The sequence below is a fragment of the Acipenser ruthenus genome, chromosome 13 (assembly GCF_902713425.1).
Source record: "Acipenser ruthenus chromosome 13, fAciRut3.2 maternal haplotype, whole genome shotgun sequence".
Classification (NCBI taxonomy): domain Eukaryota; kingdom Metazoa; phylum Chordata; class Actinopteri; order Acipenseriformes; family Acipenseridae; genus Acipenser; species Acipenser ruthenus.
The window spans coordinates 32,437,794-32,460,350 of NC_081201.1; the positions used below are offsets into that span (position 1 = coordinate 32,437,794).

At 41.3% G+C, this 22,557-nt stretch overlaps 1 protein-coding gene across 1 annotated transcript; it reads left to right on the forward strand.

Moving 5' to 3' along the window:
* The first annotated feature begins 9,965 nt into the window (after positions 1–9,965).
* On the forward strand, positions 9,966–22,541 carry LOC117417743 (LIM domain-binding protein 3-like). The gene is made up of 8 exons (XM_034030028.3): positions 9,966–12,275; positions 13,136–13,201; positions 13,610–13,722; positions 13,934–14,339; positions 14,567–14,747; positions 15,552–15,672; positions 16,355–16,470; positions 17,113–22,541. The coding sequence occupies exons 2-8, from the start codon at positions 13,149–13,151 to the stop codon at positions 17,200–17,202; spliced, it is 1,080 nt and encodes a 359-aa protein (XP_033885919.3). The 5' UTR covers positions 9,966–12,275; positions 13,136–13,148; the 3' UTR covers positions 17,203–22,541.
* Positions 22,542–22,557: the final 16 nt, after the last annotated feature.

The following is a 22,557-nucleotide window of genomic DNA, read 5'->3' on the forward strand; positions in this document are numbered from 1 at the left end:
CTGCGAGGACACACAGAGCAGAGGGAGGGAGGCAGGCTCTTGTACTCACTGTGAGCAGCACACCACCTCCCTGGTTAAGAGATTTCCAGCACTGCTTCAGCTCCACCATGATCAGACACACTGATGCAGCTAATAAGAGGCAGGAATGTTTCTTTTAAAATGCTGGGAAGTACACCTTGAAGGAACTCAAATGTACATCAAAGTACCTTTACTTTTAATTGGCTGCTAAATGTGGCAGAAAAAACACATATTCAGAAATGTCACCATTATATATTGTCAGGCAAATTCAATGAAAAAGGCGTGTGTGTGTTTGTGTGTGATATGATATGTTTTACCCACAGTATTGTGAAAGACAGGATTTATTAGAAACTAAGGCAGTTAAAAAAACAAAACAATTTAATCACCCGCTTGTTCATTAAACAAAAAAAGTTTATTTGTGGAGAAAATATATATATTTTTGATGCCTAGGGTGTTTTAGCCTGCAGAGACTAAAACTAAACATCTGCTGCCAACTGGGCAGGCATTTTTTAAGTCTGAAGAGCTCAATAAGAGAATTGCTCAATTACTTTTGACCTTGAACCAAAACACTAATTGTGAAAGTTAATTTGCGAGCTGCCAGATAAAGATCAGCTAAAAAAGATTAAAAGATAAAACCGGGCTCAGCCTTTGAATCAGACAGATGGCACACCCGATTTAACTTCTTTTTAATTTAGTTTAAGTTCCTTAAAGTGGCTTTTATCTTGCTGCTGTAGCAAGGCATACACTGTATTCCAGATATTTTGCTTAAAGGTGTAGACGCTTTTTAAAGGCGTACCAGCTAACATTTTAGAAGCTAATCGTTTTCGGTCCTTTTTCACTCTTGTGTAATCATTGCTGAGAAGAAGTTCATCTCATTGTTTCTGCTTGTGTGCTGCTCGTTGCAGGTATAGGTAGGCTCTCCTACTCGCTCTGTGAACACAGGTGACACTTTTTTTTATTGTGGATTTCCTATTTAACAAGGAAGTGAAAAGGAAATGTGAAATACTTTTAAAGAATATACAGGCTATCACACACTCGAGCAGAGCCGCAGGTTTTGGTAATACTGTGTAGTGATCAGATCGTCGGTTGCAGGGGATTTTTTTCTTCATAAATGAAAGTTTGTGCTGAATGAAAAGGCGTTGAATGACTCGGTGAAGGACAGTGCAGGTTTGTGGAAGTAGAATTATTTTCTGATGTAAAGCACCTGTATGGGGACTATAAACAGCTGCACTTTAACTGCTGGAAAACTTCAATTGGTAGAAACGGCATGGCTAGACTGCAGGCTAGCTGCCCTGTAACAGCTGTACTTTTAAGATCAGTGTAATTCTATTATATTGCGTTTACAGTCCAGTTGATCCGCAGTCTGACTACACTTTTTTCCAGTTTCCTCTGCAGTTAAACTTCAGTTACTTTTCATATGGACGGGCACTCTGTTATAGTCCGTGCTTAAACTCTGGATGTGTGGGAGAAAATTATTTTATAAAAATCTAGAATGAATTCAAACCGCTCAAAACCTCAGTTTTCAAGACCACTGTCAGGATGCTGGCTTGGTCTGACTGTACAGCACCGTGTAGTGGGTAATGTTGACACTGGTCAGTTTTGCCATCCTGCCAAAGTGCCCGTGGGTTATGGGCGATTCTGATATAGGTGGTTGGTACAGACTTGTGTAAAGGGCTGTAAGCCCCCTTTGTCTGGAAGCTGGAAGTTGGGTACGTTGTTACTAGCAGTGTGCTGATACTTGTACTCATACTCCAAACGCCGTTAAGAAGGATACATTTTACCCGTAAGGATATACAATTGAATTCCACACCAAAATGACCCAGCACACGGTGATACACAGGCAGGTTTGTATTGGTGGTGGGTTGGTTGTCGGTTGCTCACACAAGGGTTTGTGTCTCGTTTGTCTGGCCTACATTCTCCACTATTCAAGCACTGCTATATATGGGGGGGGGGGGGGGGGGGGTTTAAATGTAGGGAATAAGAAAAGATCAAGGAAGGTTTTAGACTTGCATCAAACTATAAAAAAAAGCAGAAATTATTGTGTTTTCTGTACAAAGCCAGTTACCTGTTTGGGATCTTGCTTGCCTCTCAGCTCTCCTCCTATTCAGAGGGAGTATTGGGTAAGCTGATTGAACTGTCCCTACCAAATTCGAGGTTGGTCAGACATTATGTAGTGTACCTGCCAAAATAAATATGCAACTTTACACAATGAATTTCAAATGATATCTTGTTATAACATAAGATCTGTTGACAATTACATGGGCCTTGAGCACCAGGCCACATTCACTACGTACCCCTCGGATAGGCGGGGATGTCGAGAGGTTTGCATGCAATCTCCATTTGACTTTTCTGCTGTAGCATCGAAATCACCCTGTACATAGTGGCACGGTTCTTCTGAAATAAAGGATATTCTTAAAACAACAAAAAACTCTGTGGCTGTTGTGGAGGTAGTTAAGAATGGGGACCAGGAGGGGGAGGGGAGAGGGGGGGTTATATGCCTCTTCTGTGGCACTGCTCAAGCAGACTTTCTCTTAACATTTCCTCCTCTTTGTTGAAATATTGCTATCCACAAAACTTCAAGCACTGTTTTAAGGAATGTTTTGTTAAGGAGCAAGAGTTCCGTGGCAGCATTCAATCAGAGTTTTCAGAGACTCTGTATAGATGTGTTTTCAGTTAAGGACTAATAGAATGTCATCACAAGTTCTTGACTCTTTTTTTTGCTAATGTAGATGGGCACTTGGGGGGTGTCCTCCTATGACTGGCAGTTTGATTGAATAGTGCAATTGAGCAGAGCAGCTGTCCCTTCCGTATCTTCTCTGTGAGGTATTGAATCGTTCAAGGTGGTTCTGAGTCCTGATGTTTAAATAGCAACCGGTCTGTGCACTCAGAGACACTTCTCAGATTAAAAGGGGACACTGAACTGTTAAAAAAAAGCAGGCTGGGGTCTCGTATCCAGTTTAAAGCTGCTGCCCCTAGTAATTGAGGTAAATACTAAACATTCATATTTAAACAACAAAACACAGAACCACCGAGGACGATTCAAAATGAGTTGGAAAGGTTATAAAATTGTGTATCCAAATCAGAGTCGTCACACTGTGTTCATCCCACTGATGATAATTATCTGTGACGTTCATAACTAGTACAGTTGCCTCATGAGCCCACCCTTGCACTGTACTGTTACTGTAATAACTCCTTTTATTATTGGGCAACTACTGTAACTGGTACTGCCATTGGTATTAAAGGGGTGTAAAATAAGACATTCATTATTATTATTATTATTATTATTATTATTATTATTATTATTGTTATTATTATTAAGACTCTCAATGCAGAGCAGTTTGAGACAGTCCTGGATTAATTCGACACATCAGAGCTTGTAACATATACACTTGACAACTGCAAGTTACATATACACTTGACAACTGCAAGTTACATATACACTTGACAACTGCAATACAAATAGAATGCTTTAGCAGAGGACAGCACACTAGTATACTTTACAATACAGAGAATTACAGTAAAACACAGACTGGAGTGTGGAATACTGTAATGTAACCATTTATAAAACATCTATACATGTGTTATTAACGGCTATGAGGATTATTAAACAGGGAAGAGCAATTTATTACAATTTCCATTTCTGACACATTGCTCTTGTAAAGGTTTCTTATACATGCTTTAGTTACACTGGTGGCCAGGGTTGCATAGGTTCTTCCAGTCCAGCCCACACCCCTCCCTCCTGCCTACAGCACTGCGAGTGTCAGGAATAGTTACTGAAAGAGGAGGACGCAGTGCAGGAGCAGGTATATTAGTTTCCATATCCCTGTGTTCAAAGCTGAGATTCACTAGTTATTTAAAAGGTTTGATTTTGATGGGTTGAATATTGTTTGAAAGCATGAAACTTTTCTATAGACTGACGTTACAAAATGAACTTTGGTTCTCAAAGCTCTATACTCCAAATCGTCACAATTTTTTCAGAAAGGTGAAACACACCCAATACAGCCAACAAACCAGAAATAAACCAACTCTGACATTAAATGCTGGAGCTGGTCAAAAGTCTTCAGCTTTTTTTTTTTTTTTTTTTTTTAATTATATATTGGTAATTGGTGTTTTTATCCATACAAAAATGTTTTGCTGATGGTGATTTGAAGTAAACTGCTTTGAGAATCTACTGTAGTCTAGAGGTATTTAATTCATCAAAACAGACAACAGGGGGCCCAGTAAGACCCCCAGCAGGTATAGCCAATGCTTTAGAACAGGCTTGAGGCTTTGGAAAACTTAAGAGGCGGTTCAGCGAGGGTACAAAGGAAGCGACACGCTGATGAAGAACAACACAAGAGGCTATGCTACTGTGTGGAGTTTATATGAAGACACGTGGCACGTGGCACCTTTGTATTGCTGAAAAATATAGCGCCAAAAAAAGAAAAAGAAAGAAAGAAAAAGAAATCGAGTCCGTGATTAGTAAGAGAAGAGGCTGAAGCTGTGGCTAAAGACCGACCAGGTAATTCTGCTTGTCTGGTTGTGACATAGGGAAACTCCTTAGGGCTGCTGTGGGCTTCTTGATTAATCTTTTTGTATTGAATTGGATAGTAAAGCTAACCTCCTTCCTTTTCTCTGCTGTTTGACCCCTCAATCCCCAGCTGAGGAGGGGGGCTGCTGTCTGCACTGCATGCTGGGTATAGAGAGTGGATGTGCGTGTGTGCTTGTGCATTCAAGTGGCTGATTCTCTTTCCTCCACCTCTCTCCCTCCCTCCATCTCTCCCTCCATGCCTCCTCTTCACGCAGGCCACTCCATCATTCCATGCAAGGTTTATGCAAACAAGAGTTTTTAGGCGCCATTTTGGAGCGAACTGTTCTGTGCCGTTGTGTGCAGGGTGTCACAGGGGATCCAAAATGGCGCCCAGAAAAACTCACAGAACCTCCCCTTTATTTTTTTATTAAACCCTGATTCAATACACCTCATTCCAGGCCTTTGTAAATATTAGAAATACATTGAAAACTCCCATTCATCTTCTTTGAATTTTTCACTCCCAATAAAGGAACAGTGAACTGGCATATTTCTAGAGACACAGACAATATGGTTTTAGCTGCAAGCCTAGAATGCTTTGGAGAGTGATGTATTCTAGCACATTCTGCACTGTAGGTTTTAAACACATTGGGCTAGATTCTCAAAAGCTATTTACTCCATACCGTCATTAGCACAATGTGTATAAAATACAATTCTAAAACAAATAGGAAACGACTTGAGACTGCTTACAAGCCTCTCTGTAAAATAATGCTAATGACAATTTGGAGATCATAGTTTTGAGAATCTAGCCCAGTAGGGTCACGGTACTGCTTCAGAAGGAGTATAAACTACTCTACCAACAGCTTGCTTTCTTTACTTTGGTCCATTTTCATTCTCTGCCCAGTTAAAGTTCTCACGTCCGAGCTGTTGAGCTCTTTTGAGTACATTTGGCAGGCGGCTGCACACAAATCAGAGGCATTAACAGGCTTTAAAAAATCACCATTTTAGCTACGCAGTGATTGGGGTAAAGGGTGGAAATGGCGAAGGCAATGCTCAGCTCAGTACACCTCCACCTGTTGTAAGCATTGCTGTTCTTCTGCATTCAGTGCTCAAGATTCCTTCATTTTTTGCTTGTATTCCTGTCGGCAGTGGGTTTTCTAGTCAGATTAATGCAAATGGGGTTTGTTAGCTAGTGAGCGGGAATCGGGCTGTCTGTTTGTGTGTCCAACACATCACGGTGACTCCATCTGTCCAGGGCTGTCCTGTCATATTTGTCTGTCTCTCTCTGTCTGTCTGCCTGTCTCTCTCTCTCTCTCTCTTGTCTTCCTTACTCCATGCCTTGGCGTGTTTGTGCTGACCATGCTGTGATTAACAAATCCGGATGTGAAGAGATCACTTAGCTGTCAGTGTGGGGGGTGGGGAGTTAGACAGAAAACTGTAAACTCTGGTACCTAGAACTAGCAGTAAAATGAATGACTAATAATAATAACTTCAGTGATATACAGCTAGGTAGCTCAGTAGGTGTTTGAGGTTATCTCTCACGCTCACATCCCCTTACTCTGACTGCTGCTAATGTAGCATTGATAGCTCGAGCAGTCCCCTGGCTTGCTTGATTTCTTCCCTAAACTAATAGTTCCCCCCTGACTGTCCTGTCGCTGCATGTGGTTTGGTTGACTCCCTCACCCCCTGCACCCTTATCCCCTTAATCCACATTGCTGGCAGTAATAAGAGTGTGCAGGAAATTCCCCCTTAAATGGACGCTAACTAATGTTTTTTTTTTTTTTTTTTTTTTTTTAAATCCTTAAACCTCCCTCTCATTAGCACAAGTCCATTGTCATTTAATTTCCCAGGTGCTCACTTTGACTCTGCTGCTCACAACACCGCACTGTAGCTCCACCCCCCCCCTGTGCAGCAGGTATTAGGATCCCCGGTGTGAGCTGGGCCCCTAATACCCACTGGACAGGAAGTGCGAATCTACACCGCTAATGATAAAAGCGCTTCACCAGGTGTCTGGGAAAACTGCAGCGATGTGCAGAAAGAATAAGATAAGGACTTGCAAAGAAAGTTGTTGAGCTAATGAGAGAGAGGAAAGGACATGTGACATGTTTTAAACCCTGGCTTCTCACCCCTTTAACTCTGAAGGTTTTTGTAATAGAATTGGATATTGCAAGCCTGTGTGTGGTTTCAGGTGTCTGCATGCAGGGCTGCACTAACTGCATTGCCTGCTGGCTGGGGAGAGAGCAGATTCCCTATGTTGTTCAACAATCCAAGTAGACTTTGGCCAGTAGAGGCCGCTGTTCTGTAGGTCTCAGCCCAGCCTTGCCGTGGGCCTTGACTTCCCCCTTCCCTCCCAACTTTCCCATGTGCTGTGGCTGAGGAAGAGAGATATGGCTTCTTCTACGTATATGTCTTTTAATAAGCAGTTAAAGGGATGCATTGTGGCACCTACAGTTTACGAATGTTTAATTTCTTTCCTGTTATGCCTTATTAAAGTTTCCCATAGTAAAAGTACAGCAAAGTGTAGTAAAGCATAGTGAAAGCACAGTAAAGCATTGGTTAGCATTGTAAAGAATAGCGAGGTCCTGTCTGCCTGCGTGCCTGTGTTTCTTGCTGCATTGCTCAGTCTCCTCTCTCTGTTTTTGTCCAGTCTCTATTGCTGGTACTCTCCCTGTCCTCTCTCTGTGTGAGGCTCCCTTTCTGTCTGTGCTTCCTCCCACCTCCCCTGCCGACAGACGACACGCAAAACACGCGAGAACCTAACCACACACACACAAGTGATCGCGGGTACAATTCCTTATGAGATTTCCAGCTGACGTTTTGTGTTTGTGCTACTACTGTTTTTACTGACCAATGTGGTCAAGCTCAGTTAATTCGTTGTATACAAGACAAGCCAGGCATGCTTCTTTTTTTACACTGTGTCCTGGTGTATAACACACACACACACACCAGTAAAAGCAGTACACCTTAAAATGATAAATACCATTGCAAAGCAGTATGGAGTTCTCACAAGGCTGTTAGTCAGCTAAATTCACAAGGCCTGTTGCTGCTAGGTGCCTGCCCCTCACCCCTCCCTGAATCTTGTATACACTCTGGTTCCTGAAAATACTTTACCCCCATCTCTCCCCCACCCACCCACCCACCCACCACCCCGGGATGTAAGAACTAACTGACGGTATCCTACTGGGAGATCGAAAGCTTGAACCTGACTAATCTTTTATTTAGTTACTTGTTTAAATTGTTTGCTTTTCACTGTTAGCCCTGCATGGAGCTTCATTTGCTGTTGTGATTGGTGTATTGCTGTGTTGTAAGCGTACACGCGGTTCATTTTTTTTTTTTTTTGTTGGTTCTTGGTATATTTTGTTTTCTTGCAGAAACGGTGTCACTTTGTTTTTTTGTATTTGTTCATTCATTTATTATGTACTACTATTAATTATTTATTTTTTTGTTTTATCAATGTCGCAGGTTATCGGTGTGTGCGGCTACTAAATGCTATGAGGGTTTCCACACTTTGAAAATCTTCTGAGAATAACAGGCTTTTAAAGACTGTGTTGTTTTGTTAAAGTCTGTTTTTATGAATTATATAAACTGTTCTGAACTGCTAATGGTTTCGTTAACAACAGTTTCATAAAGAACAGTTTCATAAATATCAAACTCATTTTATTAATAAAAACAGGTTTTGAAAATAAAAATACATTCTTTATAACGACCAGTATTTCAGTCTTCACGCTGGCAATTTTCCAACCTGATCGATCACTTAAAAAAAAATGCTGGTCTTTTAAAAAAAACTCCTTTTAGGATTCTGCATTCCTCCAGTGTTTCAACTGATAGAAACAGATCTTCACACCACTAATTCTGTGTCAGGTTCCCATTGGAGCCGATTAGCAGCATCTACCCTGAGAGTGCAGATCCCACATTCAGAATGACACCGAATTAGAATCAGTTGAGCACACCTCCAGGGCTTTGAATAGGAAAATGTTTTTGTTCCTCTGATCCAGCTGGTCATTGCCCTCATGCCCCACAGGGAATATCCATCCCAGCTTTCCTGATCACCTCTGATGTCACCGTCACCCAGGTCCACTGCTAAATACACCCAACTCACAACAACAGGAATGGAATAAGATCCATTAAGGGGCTCCCGAGTGGCGCATCCAGTAAAGGCGCTCCTCGCAGGATGTGCCCTATAGCCTGGAGATCGCTGGTTCGAATCCAGGCTATGTCACAGTTGACCGTGACCGAGAGTTCCTAGGGTGCGGCGCACAATTGGCTGAGCGCTGCCCGGGTAGGGAGGGCTTAGGTCGGCAGGGGAATCCACGGCTCACCGCGCATCAGCGACCCCTGTGGCCGATAGGGCGCCTATGGCTCTGCAGTGGAGCCGCCAGATCTGTGTTGTCCTCCGGCACTATAGGTCTGGTAGCATTGCTGTGGATCTGCAGTGCGAAAAATGACGGCTTGGAAGGAGCACGTTTTGGAGGACGCGTGTTTCAGCCTCCGTTTCCTGAGTCGGCGGGGGGGTTGCGAGCGGTGAGCCGGGGATACAGATAATAATTGGGCATGCTAAATTGGGGTGAAAACCGGGGTAAAAATAATTGGCGACGACTAAATTTATAATAAAAAAATAAAAAAAGATCCATTGAATAGCAGTTTGATCCATTCCTGGTTTTACTATGAGTTTAATAAGATGCACCTGAATTTGTTACCAACACACTGTGGCTAATCAAACATGTATTAAAACCTGGAATGGATGAAACTGCTATGAGTCTTATTTCCATCCCTGCCACATGTACATTTGCCAGGTCAAGCTTACTGCGATTGAGAGAGTGCAGAGTGTTTGTACTGTCCAACTATAGTTTTAATGCATTTTTAACTGCACTTAACCTACCGTTTTGTCATAAATGGAATTTATTTTCAAGAGCGACTTGTGGTGAGTTGAACCTCCCCTTCAACAGGTGTGCAAAACTGAAATTCGGACCAACAATAATTAACAACCCCCCCTCCCCTTTTTTCAATGAATATCTGCATTGTCTTGTGCAACAATGATGCTTCTATTTGCATTTTATCATTTGCAAGTTTTTTTTGTTCTTTTATTTCATTTTTTTTTTACTTTATATATAATCATGTGTGTATATGTATATCATGTGTGTGTGTGTGTGTATATGTACTTGTGTGTCTATATAGTTATTTATTTCTGTATTTTGTCCTAAGAGGCTGACTTCTCTTTTCATTATAACATAACTCTTGTCCAGTACTCCTAATGAGCATGCTCCAGTGTCCACAAGCCCTGCTCTTGATACTGTGCCTGCCGCTTCGGCCAATCAGCTTGCTTCTGCTGCACAGAACCTGGCCAATCAGGTGTCCCCTCAGCCACCGGCCCCTGCAGCACCCGCCCACCAAAGGTAATGGCTGATTTGAGTTGAAACGGCTGATTTGGGATGAGTCTGTGTCTCTGATATGGGATGTTTGCATCGTGCGGCAGTGTTTGAAATGTGCTTGGAAACGCATTGGGGCCGCATTCACAAAGCATTAACCATCGTGCTTGTTTAGCACCAATATGTTTTCTAAACAATAAACAAAACATTGATATTTAAAGAAATAATTGACATAAGAACATTTAAAGTCCTGTCTTAAAGGAGCCCAGTGATTCAGCCTCTCACCACTCTGTGGTGTCTCCTTGCCTCTGTCCAAGTCTATTTCCACACAATTTCCATCTGTGTGTCCCCTAGTCTTGGTTCTAATAGTGACTATGGGTTTAAAGATTTCAATCATGTCCTCCCAAACCATCCTTTGTTCCAGGCTAAAGATTCAGTTCCCTCACCCTGCAGTATCTTCGTAGCTCATTCCTTTAAGCCCTGGGGTTAGTCTGACTGCTGTTCATTGGTCTCTTTCCACAATAGCTCGGGAGATCACGCTTTTAGTTTTTCCTTGCTAGCTCACTAATAAATAACACTTTGATTTTACTTTCACCAAAAAAAGGATGCAAACTTTACACAGTGGTGAATGCTTTGTGGGTATGGCCAGGGGTGTGGTGTGGATGGTGTGTGTGTAAAGTATGAGCATGAATTTTTGAATGAGGTGGAAAGTCTTTGAAGCACTGCTTTGTGTTGAAGTTCTTACGGGCTGTCGTGTTCCTTCTCTATCGCTCTCTATTGCTGTATCTGTTTTGATTATTATTTGTCAGACTTGCTAACTATTCTAATGCATAAAGGCTTCTGAAAATGGCGGAGAAGCATTAAGAAAGTTCCCCTTATGAAAGTGTCCCATAGTAAAAGCATATAACTAGAGGCTTCAGTGCACAGCACAACGCTAATGTTTCCCCGCCTCGCTTCTTTTCAGAAGCCCTTTTTGTTTTTGACAATAAGACAATAGAGAATTATACAGAACACACAATAAAATATATGAAACAGGTAAGTTCCTCTTGTTTCCTGGGCTTTAGTATGTTAATGAAGTAATGAAGCCATTCATTAACAGTCAAAGCCAGCCTGAAACCAACCCTTCTGGTAATTACAATGAGAATAAGGGAAAGAAATAAATCGCCAATTTGCTGAATGCTCCATTGCAAATTCAATCAGAAAGTAGCAGGCAGTTCATGTGACTGCACACAGAGGGAGTTCCCAACGCTGATCCCATTTCCATGAGCATTCAGCATGACGATGGGCATTTGGGGGGCAGAGAGACCCCAGATGGATTCAATAGCAATACCTGGAGAACCTCAGAGAGGTGACCCCAATATCAAGGACGCTGTTACCACAGAGAGCCCAGTCGCAGAAAAAGAGTTACACACACACACGCAATGTGAGCTAAACCCAGGACAGTACTGTGTGCCAGCAGAACAGAACAGGACCGCACAGTGTGAAGATTGATAGGTGTAGCTCTCAGTACAACACTGGCAAAAGCCATACTTCTATCTATCTATCTATCTATCTATCTATATATAATCTGCAATGTCAACTATACTGGAAAATAATATTAATAGTAATTCTAATTTCATATCAATGTCCCTTTCATTCACTATTAAGTTCTGCAGTCAGTCTGACTACAATATTCAAAGAGATCCAGCCGCTGTAACCCAGGACTGGGGAACCTGACCCACACTTGGACAGCAGCCAGCCAGCGCTTAAGACTGCAGCAGGGATTCTCATCTGTTTTATTTTCCTTCGCTCTCCTCCTCGGCTCACTCCTCTTTCTTTCAGGAGAGCTGCAAAGACATCCTTCTGAAACCCCCCAAAAAATAAAGGAGAAAAAATAGCTAAATACAGCAAGGGGCCCGAGGGGCCACGCCTCCCCCCAAACAAACAATTAGAACTGGTGTCCTTTGATAAAGAATAATGATTTGTTTTAAACATTTTAGGATATGTTAGCACATGCTAAGGATTCATACAGTGAGGGTAGCTCAATTTGCTTTTAAAAGCTTTTGAGCTTTCCATGTGTTTTTAATGATACATACCATATCCTACTGTATATACTGTAAAAGCTATGTTTGATTTAGAAATAAATAGAGACACTTGTCACTGCTGATCTTGGCTGGCTCTCCTAAGAGCCCCCAGTACATTTCAAACCCTCTCAGAATCATTCCCTGCTTGTTGAGACAGAAAGCAACTGCCCTTCTCCTCTGCTTACCTGCCTGTCGCTCTGTCCTCCGCAGCGCTCCAGCCCCAGCAGGGGGCGCTCCAGCACAGCCCGAGGCTTCACCGGGGTCCAGGAACCTGTCGCTGGCAGCCACCGCCATCTCCTCCGCTATCACTGCGCAGGCTAGGTACCCTCGCCACCCCTCCCCTTTCCCTTCTCTTGCAGATCCTGTGTGTCTGAGTCTGTGTGCATGTGTTTCTGTCTCCAGTTCAGGGACCAGCACTACTGTAGCAGCTTGGAATTTTACCATGCTCATCGGGGGGGGGGGAGGGGGGGGGTTCTAACCGTCCTTCATAGGGGGAGGGGCTTGAGGGTAGGGCTCCACTTTCCCTTCTCTTTCAGATTCTGTGTGGGTGTTTCATTTTGTTCTTGTTTCTGGGTTGTGGGACCAATACTACTGTAGCAGCTAAATGTGTACAATAAACGTTTTAACATGAACTTTTAACATGCTTAGCTCAGGCAGGATAGAATGTCGACATGTGCACTGCGACAAATATTTAGGAAACTTTTTTTTTTTTAATGCAGGCACATTTTTTATATCCTGTACATCTATAAATATTAGAACATTAGATGAGTTTACTTACATTATGTAAGTATCACTTCAAGTTTATGTAACTGTACTCATTAAAAATGGCATAAAACAGACTTAAATAGCCATGTAATTGAGGTACATGGATCTCTCAACAGTCTCGTGCCCAGGATGCAGTTTTACTGTGTTTTATCTGAATGTGTCACACATGTTGGAAACAATAAGCAAATAATGTTACTTTATAAAAATATTAAAAAAGCACCAAATGATCACATCCTAAATCTACGCAGTGGGAATTTTATTCAAAGCAGTTTTGCAGATCGAACCCCATACTGCCACCTAGTGGCGAGTGTCTGTGGGATGCAGCCTCTCAGTCTCTGACTCTGCCCCTGCTGTCTGTTGCTGTTCAGTAGCAGAACACGTGATTGCTTCTAACACAGAAACCTGTCTCTCTCCAGTGCCAGCTTCAGCATGCAGTCCTCCTCTTCCTCCTACAGTGTCCAGTCCAAAACCACCACGACCAGGTAGAGACTGGGGGACGTCTTGTGTAACCTCTGAATAACACCTGGGATTTCTTTACTCTCTCTTTTCCTTTGTCCCTATTCTAGCACAGTATGTGGATTGACTTTTTAACACGTTCTGATGTGAAGGCTAACTGTGCACGCTGCCCCTTCTCCTTCTAAACGTGACACGTGGCTCTCTGTGCTAACACTGTCTTTCACTGTCTACTCTGTGGATCTCTCTGCACTGTTAAACCATGTTAAACCCCACTAACCATGCAAGCAAAGTCCCACACCTCTCCCGACCTCGTTCTATAATGCACAAGTTCTACGGTGAAGTATGAAGTGAGGTCCGGGCAGCAGCGGTGAGCAGGAGGGGGAGGTGATGTTGCCTCTCAATGCTCTTTAACTGCTCCCCTTTCAACCCCCCAGCTCCTTCCCCCAGCCCTCGGCGGTGCAGCAGAGAGCAGTGCAGACCCCTGCCTCTCCTCCAAAGGTCGTCAGCACCATCAATATTGTGCCCACTGCCAACCTCCCCGCCCCAGGTGAGGCACTGTCTGTCTGTGATCTGCTTGGTCAGTAGTACAGTGATGCAAAAACCATCTGTGCAGTAAAGTGTGTGTTAGGTGCACTGCATTTAAGTTTCATTTTGTCACAGTTAGATATCATCATCATCATCATCATCATCATCATCATCATCATCATCATCATGATGCTGTTTTTTTTAACAACCCCTATGTTCTGTCTCTCTTTCAGCCCCAGCTCCAGTATATACCCCTGCCCCAGCTCCAGTATATATCCCTGCCCCAGCTCCAGTATACACCCCTGCCCCAGTTCCAGCCGCTGCCCCTGCCCCTGCCCCTGCCCCTGCCCCTGCCCCGGCCTCCTCTGGTCGCCCCCCCTGGGTGATGGACGACTCCTTCGCTCAGAAGTTTGTTCCTGGGGCTAGCACCACTACCCTCACCAAACACATCCAGCCTCTCCCCCAGGCTGCCCCCCTTCCTCCTGCTATCATCCCCAACTCCTCCCTCCCCCAGCACCCAGCCCCCAGCCCCGCCCCCTTCTCCACCCCCTCCGTAGGCCGCGGGATCTTGCAGAGGGCAGAGCGCTTCCCGGCAGGCAACCGGACCCCGCTGTGTAGCTCCTGCAACGGCATCATCAGGTAGCCTGCTTCATACCACACTGCTGTGCTGCACCAGCTCAGTCAGGCTTACTATTTCAGTCCTTGCAATAACAGCTTTACAGAAAGATACAATGACTGAAACAGACAATTATATACCTTCACCAAAGTGCTCTTTAAGGCCTGAAGCTATTATTATTATTATTATTATTATTATTATTATTATTATTATTATCATTATCTGTTAACTGCCCCATCTCTTACTCCAGGGGTCCCTTCATGGTGGCGCTGGGGCGCTCCTGGCACCCGGAGGAGTTTAACTGCCACTACTGCCACACCTCCCTGGCGGACGCGTCCTTCGTGGAGGAGCAGAACAACGTGTACTGCGAGGGCTGCTACGGGCAGTTCTTTGCTCCCACCTGCGCCCGCTGCAACACCAAGATCATGGGGGTGAGTGCGCCCGGGCCCCCCCTGCACTGGGCAAGCAAGGACTGTTCAAAGTCAGCTCGACAACTTCATATTCAATTAAAGAACTTAAAACTGCATGACAAATCACATACAAGAAATTGACCAATCACCGTTCCAGTCCATCTTATCCTGTGTGTAGAAGTCATCCCCTGCACAGAACATACAGCCCAGTTATAAAGGAAAAAAACGTTACAGTAGTTTTGTGAGTTCGCTTTTTGAGATTTATAATAAGTGTCGTGTGCAGGGTGTCTCTTATTGTACCACAAATCATTCAGCACGGTTAGAGCAGAGAAACGGTCACGATCCTCTCTCGCTCGGACTGCACAAGGTATCTTTTATAATAATAAGACACCCTACGCATGACCTGATAACTTCGAATATTATGCATGTTGACTGTATTTCCTGTTTTTATTTTACCAGATAGCATTGCTTAATGTTCCTCTAATCCGCACCCAAAAAGTTAATTTTTTTTTAAGTAAATCATTTTTTGTACAGCATGTGAACTGACTAAGTATAAAACTCTTCGTCCTCTAACCGTCTCTCCTGTTTTTAACACATTCTGATGTGAAGGCTAATGGCACACACTACTCCTTCTAAACACGACACAGGGCTCTCTGTGCTAACACTGTCTTTCAGTAAAAGGCCCCCCTGGTCTAAACCCTTAGTGTGTGATAAACATAAAAATTATAATATAGTATGGGGGGAAGCTTTATAAGGGCGTGCGTACCCTGGCCCTAGTGCCTCAGAGCTGCTCTGACTTCCTGTCTCCTTTGTTGTCCCTGGCAGGAAGTGATGCATGCACTGAGGCAGACCTGGCACACCACCTGCTTCGTGTGCGCTGCCTGCAACAAGCCCTTCGGAAACAGCCTCTTCCACATGGAGGACGGAGAGCCCTACTGCGAGAAAGGTACCTCCACCCGGGCTGGTTCACTTTAAAGACTGTTTAAAGGAATGTTTTGTTAAAGACTGAAGGAATTAAAAAAAAAAAAAAAAACATTCCTTAAAACAGTATTTAAAATTTGGTGAATAGGACCCATTAATTTTTCAAGATTTTTGTAGATTTACTAAGCCCTGCTGTGAGAAAGATACCGGGATTAGGGGTGTTTTTATTTTCCAATTCATTTCTTAAACATAAATTTTACCGTAGCGGGGATATTTGTAACCAATCGGAAAAGCCATCATGGGAAGCCCTCCATGACTATTTTATAAATGAGTGCAACGTGTATTTGTGCACAAGACTGTACGTGTACAGCATTTAGATCATGGGATAAAAATACCTATATGTTTGGGCTGCAGATTTGACAAAGCGCTTTAAACTAAACCATCAGTTCCTCTAGTTGCGATAGATATGGCTTTATAATTCCCATTTTTCTGGGTTATTGTACAGTATGTTATTGTATTTCTTGCTCTTATTGTATTACTTGTATTGTAACACTTGAAATGTATTTGCTTACGATTGTAAGTCGCCCTGGATAAGGGCGTCTGCTAAGAAATAAATAATAATAATTAAATAATAATAAAGTATGTAACCAGAAGTCTGTGTTTATCCCACCTCGTGATTCTTCTGTCTCATTGCTTCCCGTCTCCAGACTATATCGCTCTGTTCAGCACTAAGTGCCATGGCTGTGACTTCCCAGTGGAGGCAGGTGACAAGTTCATTGAGGCCCTGGGACAGACCTGGCACGACTCCTGCTTCGTCTGCGCGGTGAGTCTCTCCTCCACTGCAGCAGGGGGCAGTGTGGCGTCTCTGATTCCTTATCCCGGGATTACCCCTAAAAATGAATGGGTGATGCAGTTCGTGATTGTTTTAATTGAACCAGTGAAACCTCCATCCAAGTCCTAAAGCAGTCCATTCATACTCATTTAAACATGTTAAATCTGGGGCAGAGTGACCCTCAAATTAGTTTCTTAACACTGGGAAGGAGGAAAGGGACCATGGTTCTCAGAGTGGAACCATCTTGTGTGTTACATTTAGAAAGGTTGTAGCAGAGTGATCGTGGTAAACTGAACTACTTTTTACAAACATGGGATCCACAGGAAAGTGAAGATTTCCTGTTTTTATATTCTATTTTTAAACTTTCTTATTCTAGGCAAAATATTTTAATGATATGCCAGCTTATTTAAAAAATATTTATACATTCATGATTTTTTATTTTTGTTAGTGTTAGGTTTGTAATTCTATCATTAAATTATAATTTTGAAATTATTTTAATAAAAATAATTAAAACAGAATGCCCCTCCAAGGCCAGAGTTGCCCATGCCTGATCTCAATAAAAGCATGCATCGCTTTTTAAAATGTGCTGCGTTTGGAACTCCAGGGCTGAAGGCATCTTTTGGTTTCTTGCAGGTGTGCAACGTGAATCTGGAAGGAAAGCCGTTCTACTCCAAGAAGGACAAACCTCTGTGTAAAAAGCACGCTCACGCCATCAACGTGTAGAGAGAGAGAGAGAGAGAGAGAGAGAGAGAGAAAGGGGGGGTGAGAAGGAAGGAAAGGGCAAAAACACGACTCAGACTCATTTCAAGGAGGTTTACGACCAGAAGCGACAAACATGTATTACAATAATATATTGATGGTTTTTAAAAGCAGTATTAGCTTGTTATTGCACAACTGCTGTTTTGGTTAGTTAGTTAGTTAGTTAGTTAGTTAGTTAGTTAGTTAGTTAGTTAGTTAGTTAGTTAGTTAGTTTGTTTGTTTTTTAGATTACAAGGTATTCCCAACTATAATTATAGTTTTATAATTAATAATAATTGGGAAGTGCTTTTGAGGTTTTCAGCTCTTTTGAGGTGTATTGTATAAAATACATAACTATTATAATGTTGAAGGTGTAGTACAGATCAAGATCTATCTGACCCCACAAGAAATTCACCCAGTCCAGTGCATACATTATATGGGCTTGCCCTGTACACACCTGACCTGTGACTGTTTGCCTCGTCCCAGAAACACAACAGGCCATATTTTCAAAGCGTTTACACCAGTCTTTAATTCACTCCTGTTTTTTGAAAGAGGTAAAAACACCTGTTAATTTTACAAAACTAGAACCAAACCGCTAACATATATATTTCAAGTCCTCTTTAGCACTCTCAATGTGTTTGCGTTTTTCATTTTGTAACATCAACATTTTTTTTCTCCTTTTAACAAAATAGGAGTTAATTAAAGAATGGAGGAAACGCTTTGACAATATGGCCAAACTGGTACTATGCTAATGATGCAAGCAGAGGTGTACAGGATTCATTAAAGGGAAAGGCATGTATTAAGATCTGCCTCAGTCCAGATTACCAAGCTCACTCTTGACATGGGTTAGCAGATAGAGATGACTTATATTGGCAGAAATAACGATTTAATATATTGACACACTGCGCCATATTCGTAAAGCACTGACATGTAAGTAGATGCTTAGGGCTTCGATGCATTTTACTGGAACGCTAATGTTTAATGCATACAGCCCAGTGTAATTAAATGTAGTTAGACAGACTTTTTAAAGATTCTTTAGAAATACTGAAAACAGATGCTTAGATTTTTATAACACATATAGACGTATAGTAGTAAAGGGGGGGGGTCCAATCAGAAAATATAGCACCTGCATTATTAACCTTTTCTATGACGACATTCAATCAAATGTGTTTTAAGTGAATGGCATGTGAAAGTTTTTGTTAAAGAAATCCAGCTTTCTTCACCTGCATTAATGCTGTAGCCATATTATTATTATTATTATTATTATTATTATTATTATTATTATTATTATTATTATTATTATTATTAGTAGTAGTAGTAGTAGTAGTAGTAGTAGTAGTAGTAGTATTCATTTATTTGTATTTAATTGTCTGGATTTCGCTCTCTTCTTTGGGTCAGTAATTTATGAAATGTTCATCTTAAGACTTAAAAAGTTGCACCTTAAGTGCTTTCTTAGTAACAGACTAGTGGTCATCGGTGAAAAGCTGTTGTTTTTTAAGATAATAAAAAAAATCACAAGAGAAAGCAAACATAAAACAGAAGAAAACGATTATCTTAAGATTGATTCTTAAACTGCTGTGGAAAAAAAAGCAGCTTGATCAATATTTGACTCCATGTGCAAGTCTGTGTGCTATATATAATGAGACACCACTAGGTGGCGGAAGAGTAAAGCCTGGTGTTCAAGCATGTGCTCCTGGTAAATTAGGAACTTAGGAAACCGACACTTTCTCCTCTTATTAAACTTGTAGTAAAACCAGGAAATCAAACTGTTATGCAGTGGGAGTCTTCTTTCCATCCCAAGGTTTAGCATGTACTAGGTAAGCCTTGTGCTCCTGAGGGAGTGACTGCGTGCCTGTGGCATGTCAGCATGACTTCCACAGTAGAAGGGAGCTGTTTAATCAAGCACCTGTAAACACTTACAACTTTTCACTGTGCACAGAAAACAAAACAAAACAGAGCCGACAGGTACTGCAAAAAAAAAAAAAATCTTCCTTGTGCATCGTAATTACACATCGATGTGTAAATGAAACAGATATTATAAGTACATTATAAGTTTTAGATGTATATTGCTATAGAATTCTGTATGTTTTCTATAAGGGTGCACACACACACACGCACACAGACAGAGCCATGCAGCTGTTGTTCCGTTATAGCTAGAGATACAGACAGGTTGTTTGAATTAGATCACTATGCAGCTGGTTGCTGCATGTCTCTTGATGTGTGAAGGACCACGTTCTCCCAGACGTTCTTTAAATGCCATGGGAAGGAAGGGGTATTCTTTCTCTACCCCTCCCCTTATCTGTTTAAGATGTTTGCAACCATTCTGAGTTCTGTACCCTCCAATACTGAGACTGGTTTACATAATAATGCTGCCTAGGGTCCCTTCTTAATTCAAAGTCAATCATATGAGTGAAAAGGCTGTAGTTGTAAGAGAGGTGTTTGTTTAAGTTCGCTGGTTACTTTCCTCTCTCTTATGGGAACTAGACTTTTAGCCATTGTCACCATCTCCGTCTCGTTCTCTTTCTTGTCTCTCCAACTGTTCTGTGTTTAACTCTCCTCCACATTTACCACCTTTCATTGACCATCCAATGATTCTTTCTTTTTATTCTTTCCATTTTCATCTGCTGCCGTGTACTTCTGGCACACTTGTCTATTTCTCCACCACCGGTAACCAATTATTTATTTAGTTCTTCTGTATTTTTCTTTCTTTTTCCTTTAACATTTTTCTGTTTTTTTGCAGTATTTATTTTCTTTCTTCTCTCCAGTGGTATGCAATTGTTACATTATTTATTTGGTAATTGTTTCTTTCATCATTTCTACATGCTTCTGTCATCATGTCTACATGCTTCTTTCATCATGTCTACATGCTTCTTTCATCATGTCTACATGCTTCTTTCATCATTTCTACATACTTCTTTCATCATTTCTACATGCTTCTTTCATCATGTCTACATGCTTGTGTCTTTCATCATGTCTACATGCTTGTGTCTTTCATCATGTCTACATGCTTGTTTCTTTATCATTTCTACATGCTTCTTTCATCATGTCTACATGCTTGTTTCTTTATCATTTCTACATGCTTCTTTCATCATTTCTACATGCTTCTTTCATCATTTCTATATGCTTCTTTCATCATGTCTACATGCTTGTTTCTTTATCATTTCTACATGCTTCTTTCATCATGTCTACATGCTTCTTTCATCATTTCTACATGCTTGTGTCTTTCATCATGTCTACATGCTTGTGTCTTTCATCATGTCTACATGCTTGTGTCTTTCATCATGTCTACATGCTTGTTTCTTTATCATTTCTACATGCTTCTTTCATCATTTCTACATGCTTGTGTCTTTCATCATGTCTACATGCTTCTTTCATCATTTCTACATGCTTGTTTCTTTATCATTTCTACATGCTTCTTTCATCATTTCTACATGCTTGTGTCTTTCATCATGTCTACATGCTTCTTTCATCATGTCTACATGCTTGTTTCTTTATCATTTCTACATGCTTGTTTCTTTATCATTTCTACATGCTTCTTTCATCATTTCTACATGCTTCTTTCATCATTTCTACATGCTTGTTTCTTTATCATTTCTACATGCTTCTTTCATCATTTCTACATGCTTGTTTCTTTGGTTTTTGTATTTTTTTCTCTCCTTTCTTTCCATATCTTCCTCCCTTCTGTCTCCCTTATCTTCATCCGAGTCCTCCGATCAGGCTTGCACTCCCAATCTCTCCCGCATCCCTTTTTTGTTTTATTTGTTCATTTGCCTCTCATTCTCCATAACAGGCTCTATTATTATTATTATTATTATTATTATTATTATTATTATTATTATTATTATTATTGTTATTGTTATTTTTAATTCAAGCCAAGAAAAAAACAAAACAAAACAAATCTTGTGGAGCTCTTGGTCCTTCAGGCGTCTGTTTACACAATATAATAATTGTCTACTGTGCTGCTGTATGTTAAACACAATGTCATCTGCCAGATGTATTAATGTATTGTGACAGCTGATTATTATTATTATTATTATTATTATTATTATTATTATTATTATTATTATGATGATGATGAAATCATTTGATGTTTAAATCAAAATATTAAGAGTGTTTTTAAGCATGCAGTGATTGTGTCACTTTTTAATGTGGTGTTATTTTTTTTGAATGCACTGAAACGTTACCAATACATGGCCTTGAACTCGCTGTTATTTCTGTGTGTTGCGTTCTCGAGTTCATGTCGTGTTTTTTGAACATTTTTATTTTTATTTATTTTTTTTGCATGGGGTTGTGATTGACACGATTAACAGAAAGAAAAATATATTTTACTGTATCTTTGTTCTGCAGCAACTATGTAAACTTAGGATTTTTTTTTTTTTAACAATTGTTCGTGGTGATTCAAGTCTCAGACAGAGCCTTGTACCCTATCCATACTCCCCAAGTAATGTGCGATCATGGTGTTCTGAAAATGTGAGTTAATGAGGTGGATGTCAATCACGTGACTGTAACGCTCGGCGATCGCACATTCTTATATGGAAAGCGGGTCTCGGTAAAACCTAATACAGAAGGTGATTGCGGTGATCGAGGGAGCTGGTTTATTTATTTTGGAATACCAAACGGAACAGGAGAAATATGTAAAAAAAAACATGACACATGTCGACTCCTCAAATACTGTGGAAAAACTATTTCTCCTGCAGCATCGGGGTGAGTGACTACGTCCCTTATAAAAGTCTCCCATAGTAAAAGCACAGCACAGTGTATTAAGCACAGTGAAAGCATGGTAAGGCATAGGTAAGCATTGTAAAGAATAACGAGGTACCGTATGGTAAAGCATATTAATAAACATGGCAAACCAGGGTAAAGTATGGTAGATGCATAGTATAACCATTGGAAAAACGAGGTAAAACTGCAAAAATACCCTGGTAAACTTTTATAAGGGATACTAGAGCTCCGACACCAAACAAAGTGAAGGCTCACCTTGCTTGTCTTTTACAATGCTTACCTATATTTTACCATGCTTTCACTGTGCTGTATGACACCTTGCTATGCTTCTACTGTGGGGAACCTTTATAAGGGCAGTAAGTGGACAATGCATGCGTCTTTGTGAAGGTTGTTCTGTATATGCTAGTTCTGTAACTGTATTGAGAATGTTCCAGATCTCAGTCCATTTGAATTGCACTTGTTTTTTTGCCCTCCTGTGTAACTTGGTCTCTCACTGTGGTACCCAGCTAGCTCCTTCTGTGTGTTACTCAAGAGTGCATGAATGGATGTCATGATTTGGCTTCAATTAAATAGGAGTGATTCTTTTTGTTTTTTGGCAATAACTTGGAGTCTCCTGTC

Excerpts from the sequence above, each read along its gene's own strand:
- LOC117417743 (XM_034030028.3), top strand. The coding sequence starts at position 13,149 with ATGCAGTCCTCCTCTTCCTCCTACAGTGTCCAGTCCAAAACCACCACG. Across the intron at positions 14,748-15,551 it reads GCAACACCAAGATCATGGGG|GAAGTGATGCATGCACTGAG; the intron begins GTGAGTGCGCCC and ends TGTCCCTGGCAG. Across the intron at positions 15,673-16,354 it reads AGAGCCCTACTGCGAGAAAG|ACTATATCGCTCTGTTCAGC; the intron begins GTACCTCCACCC and ends TCCCGTCTCCAG.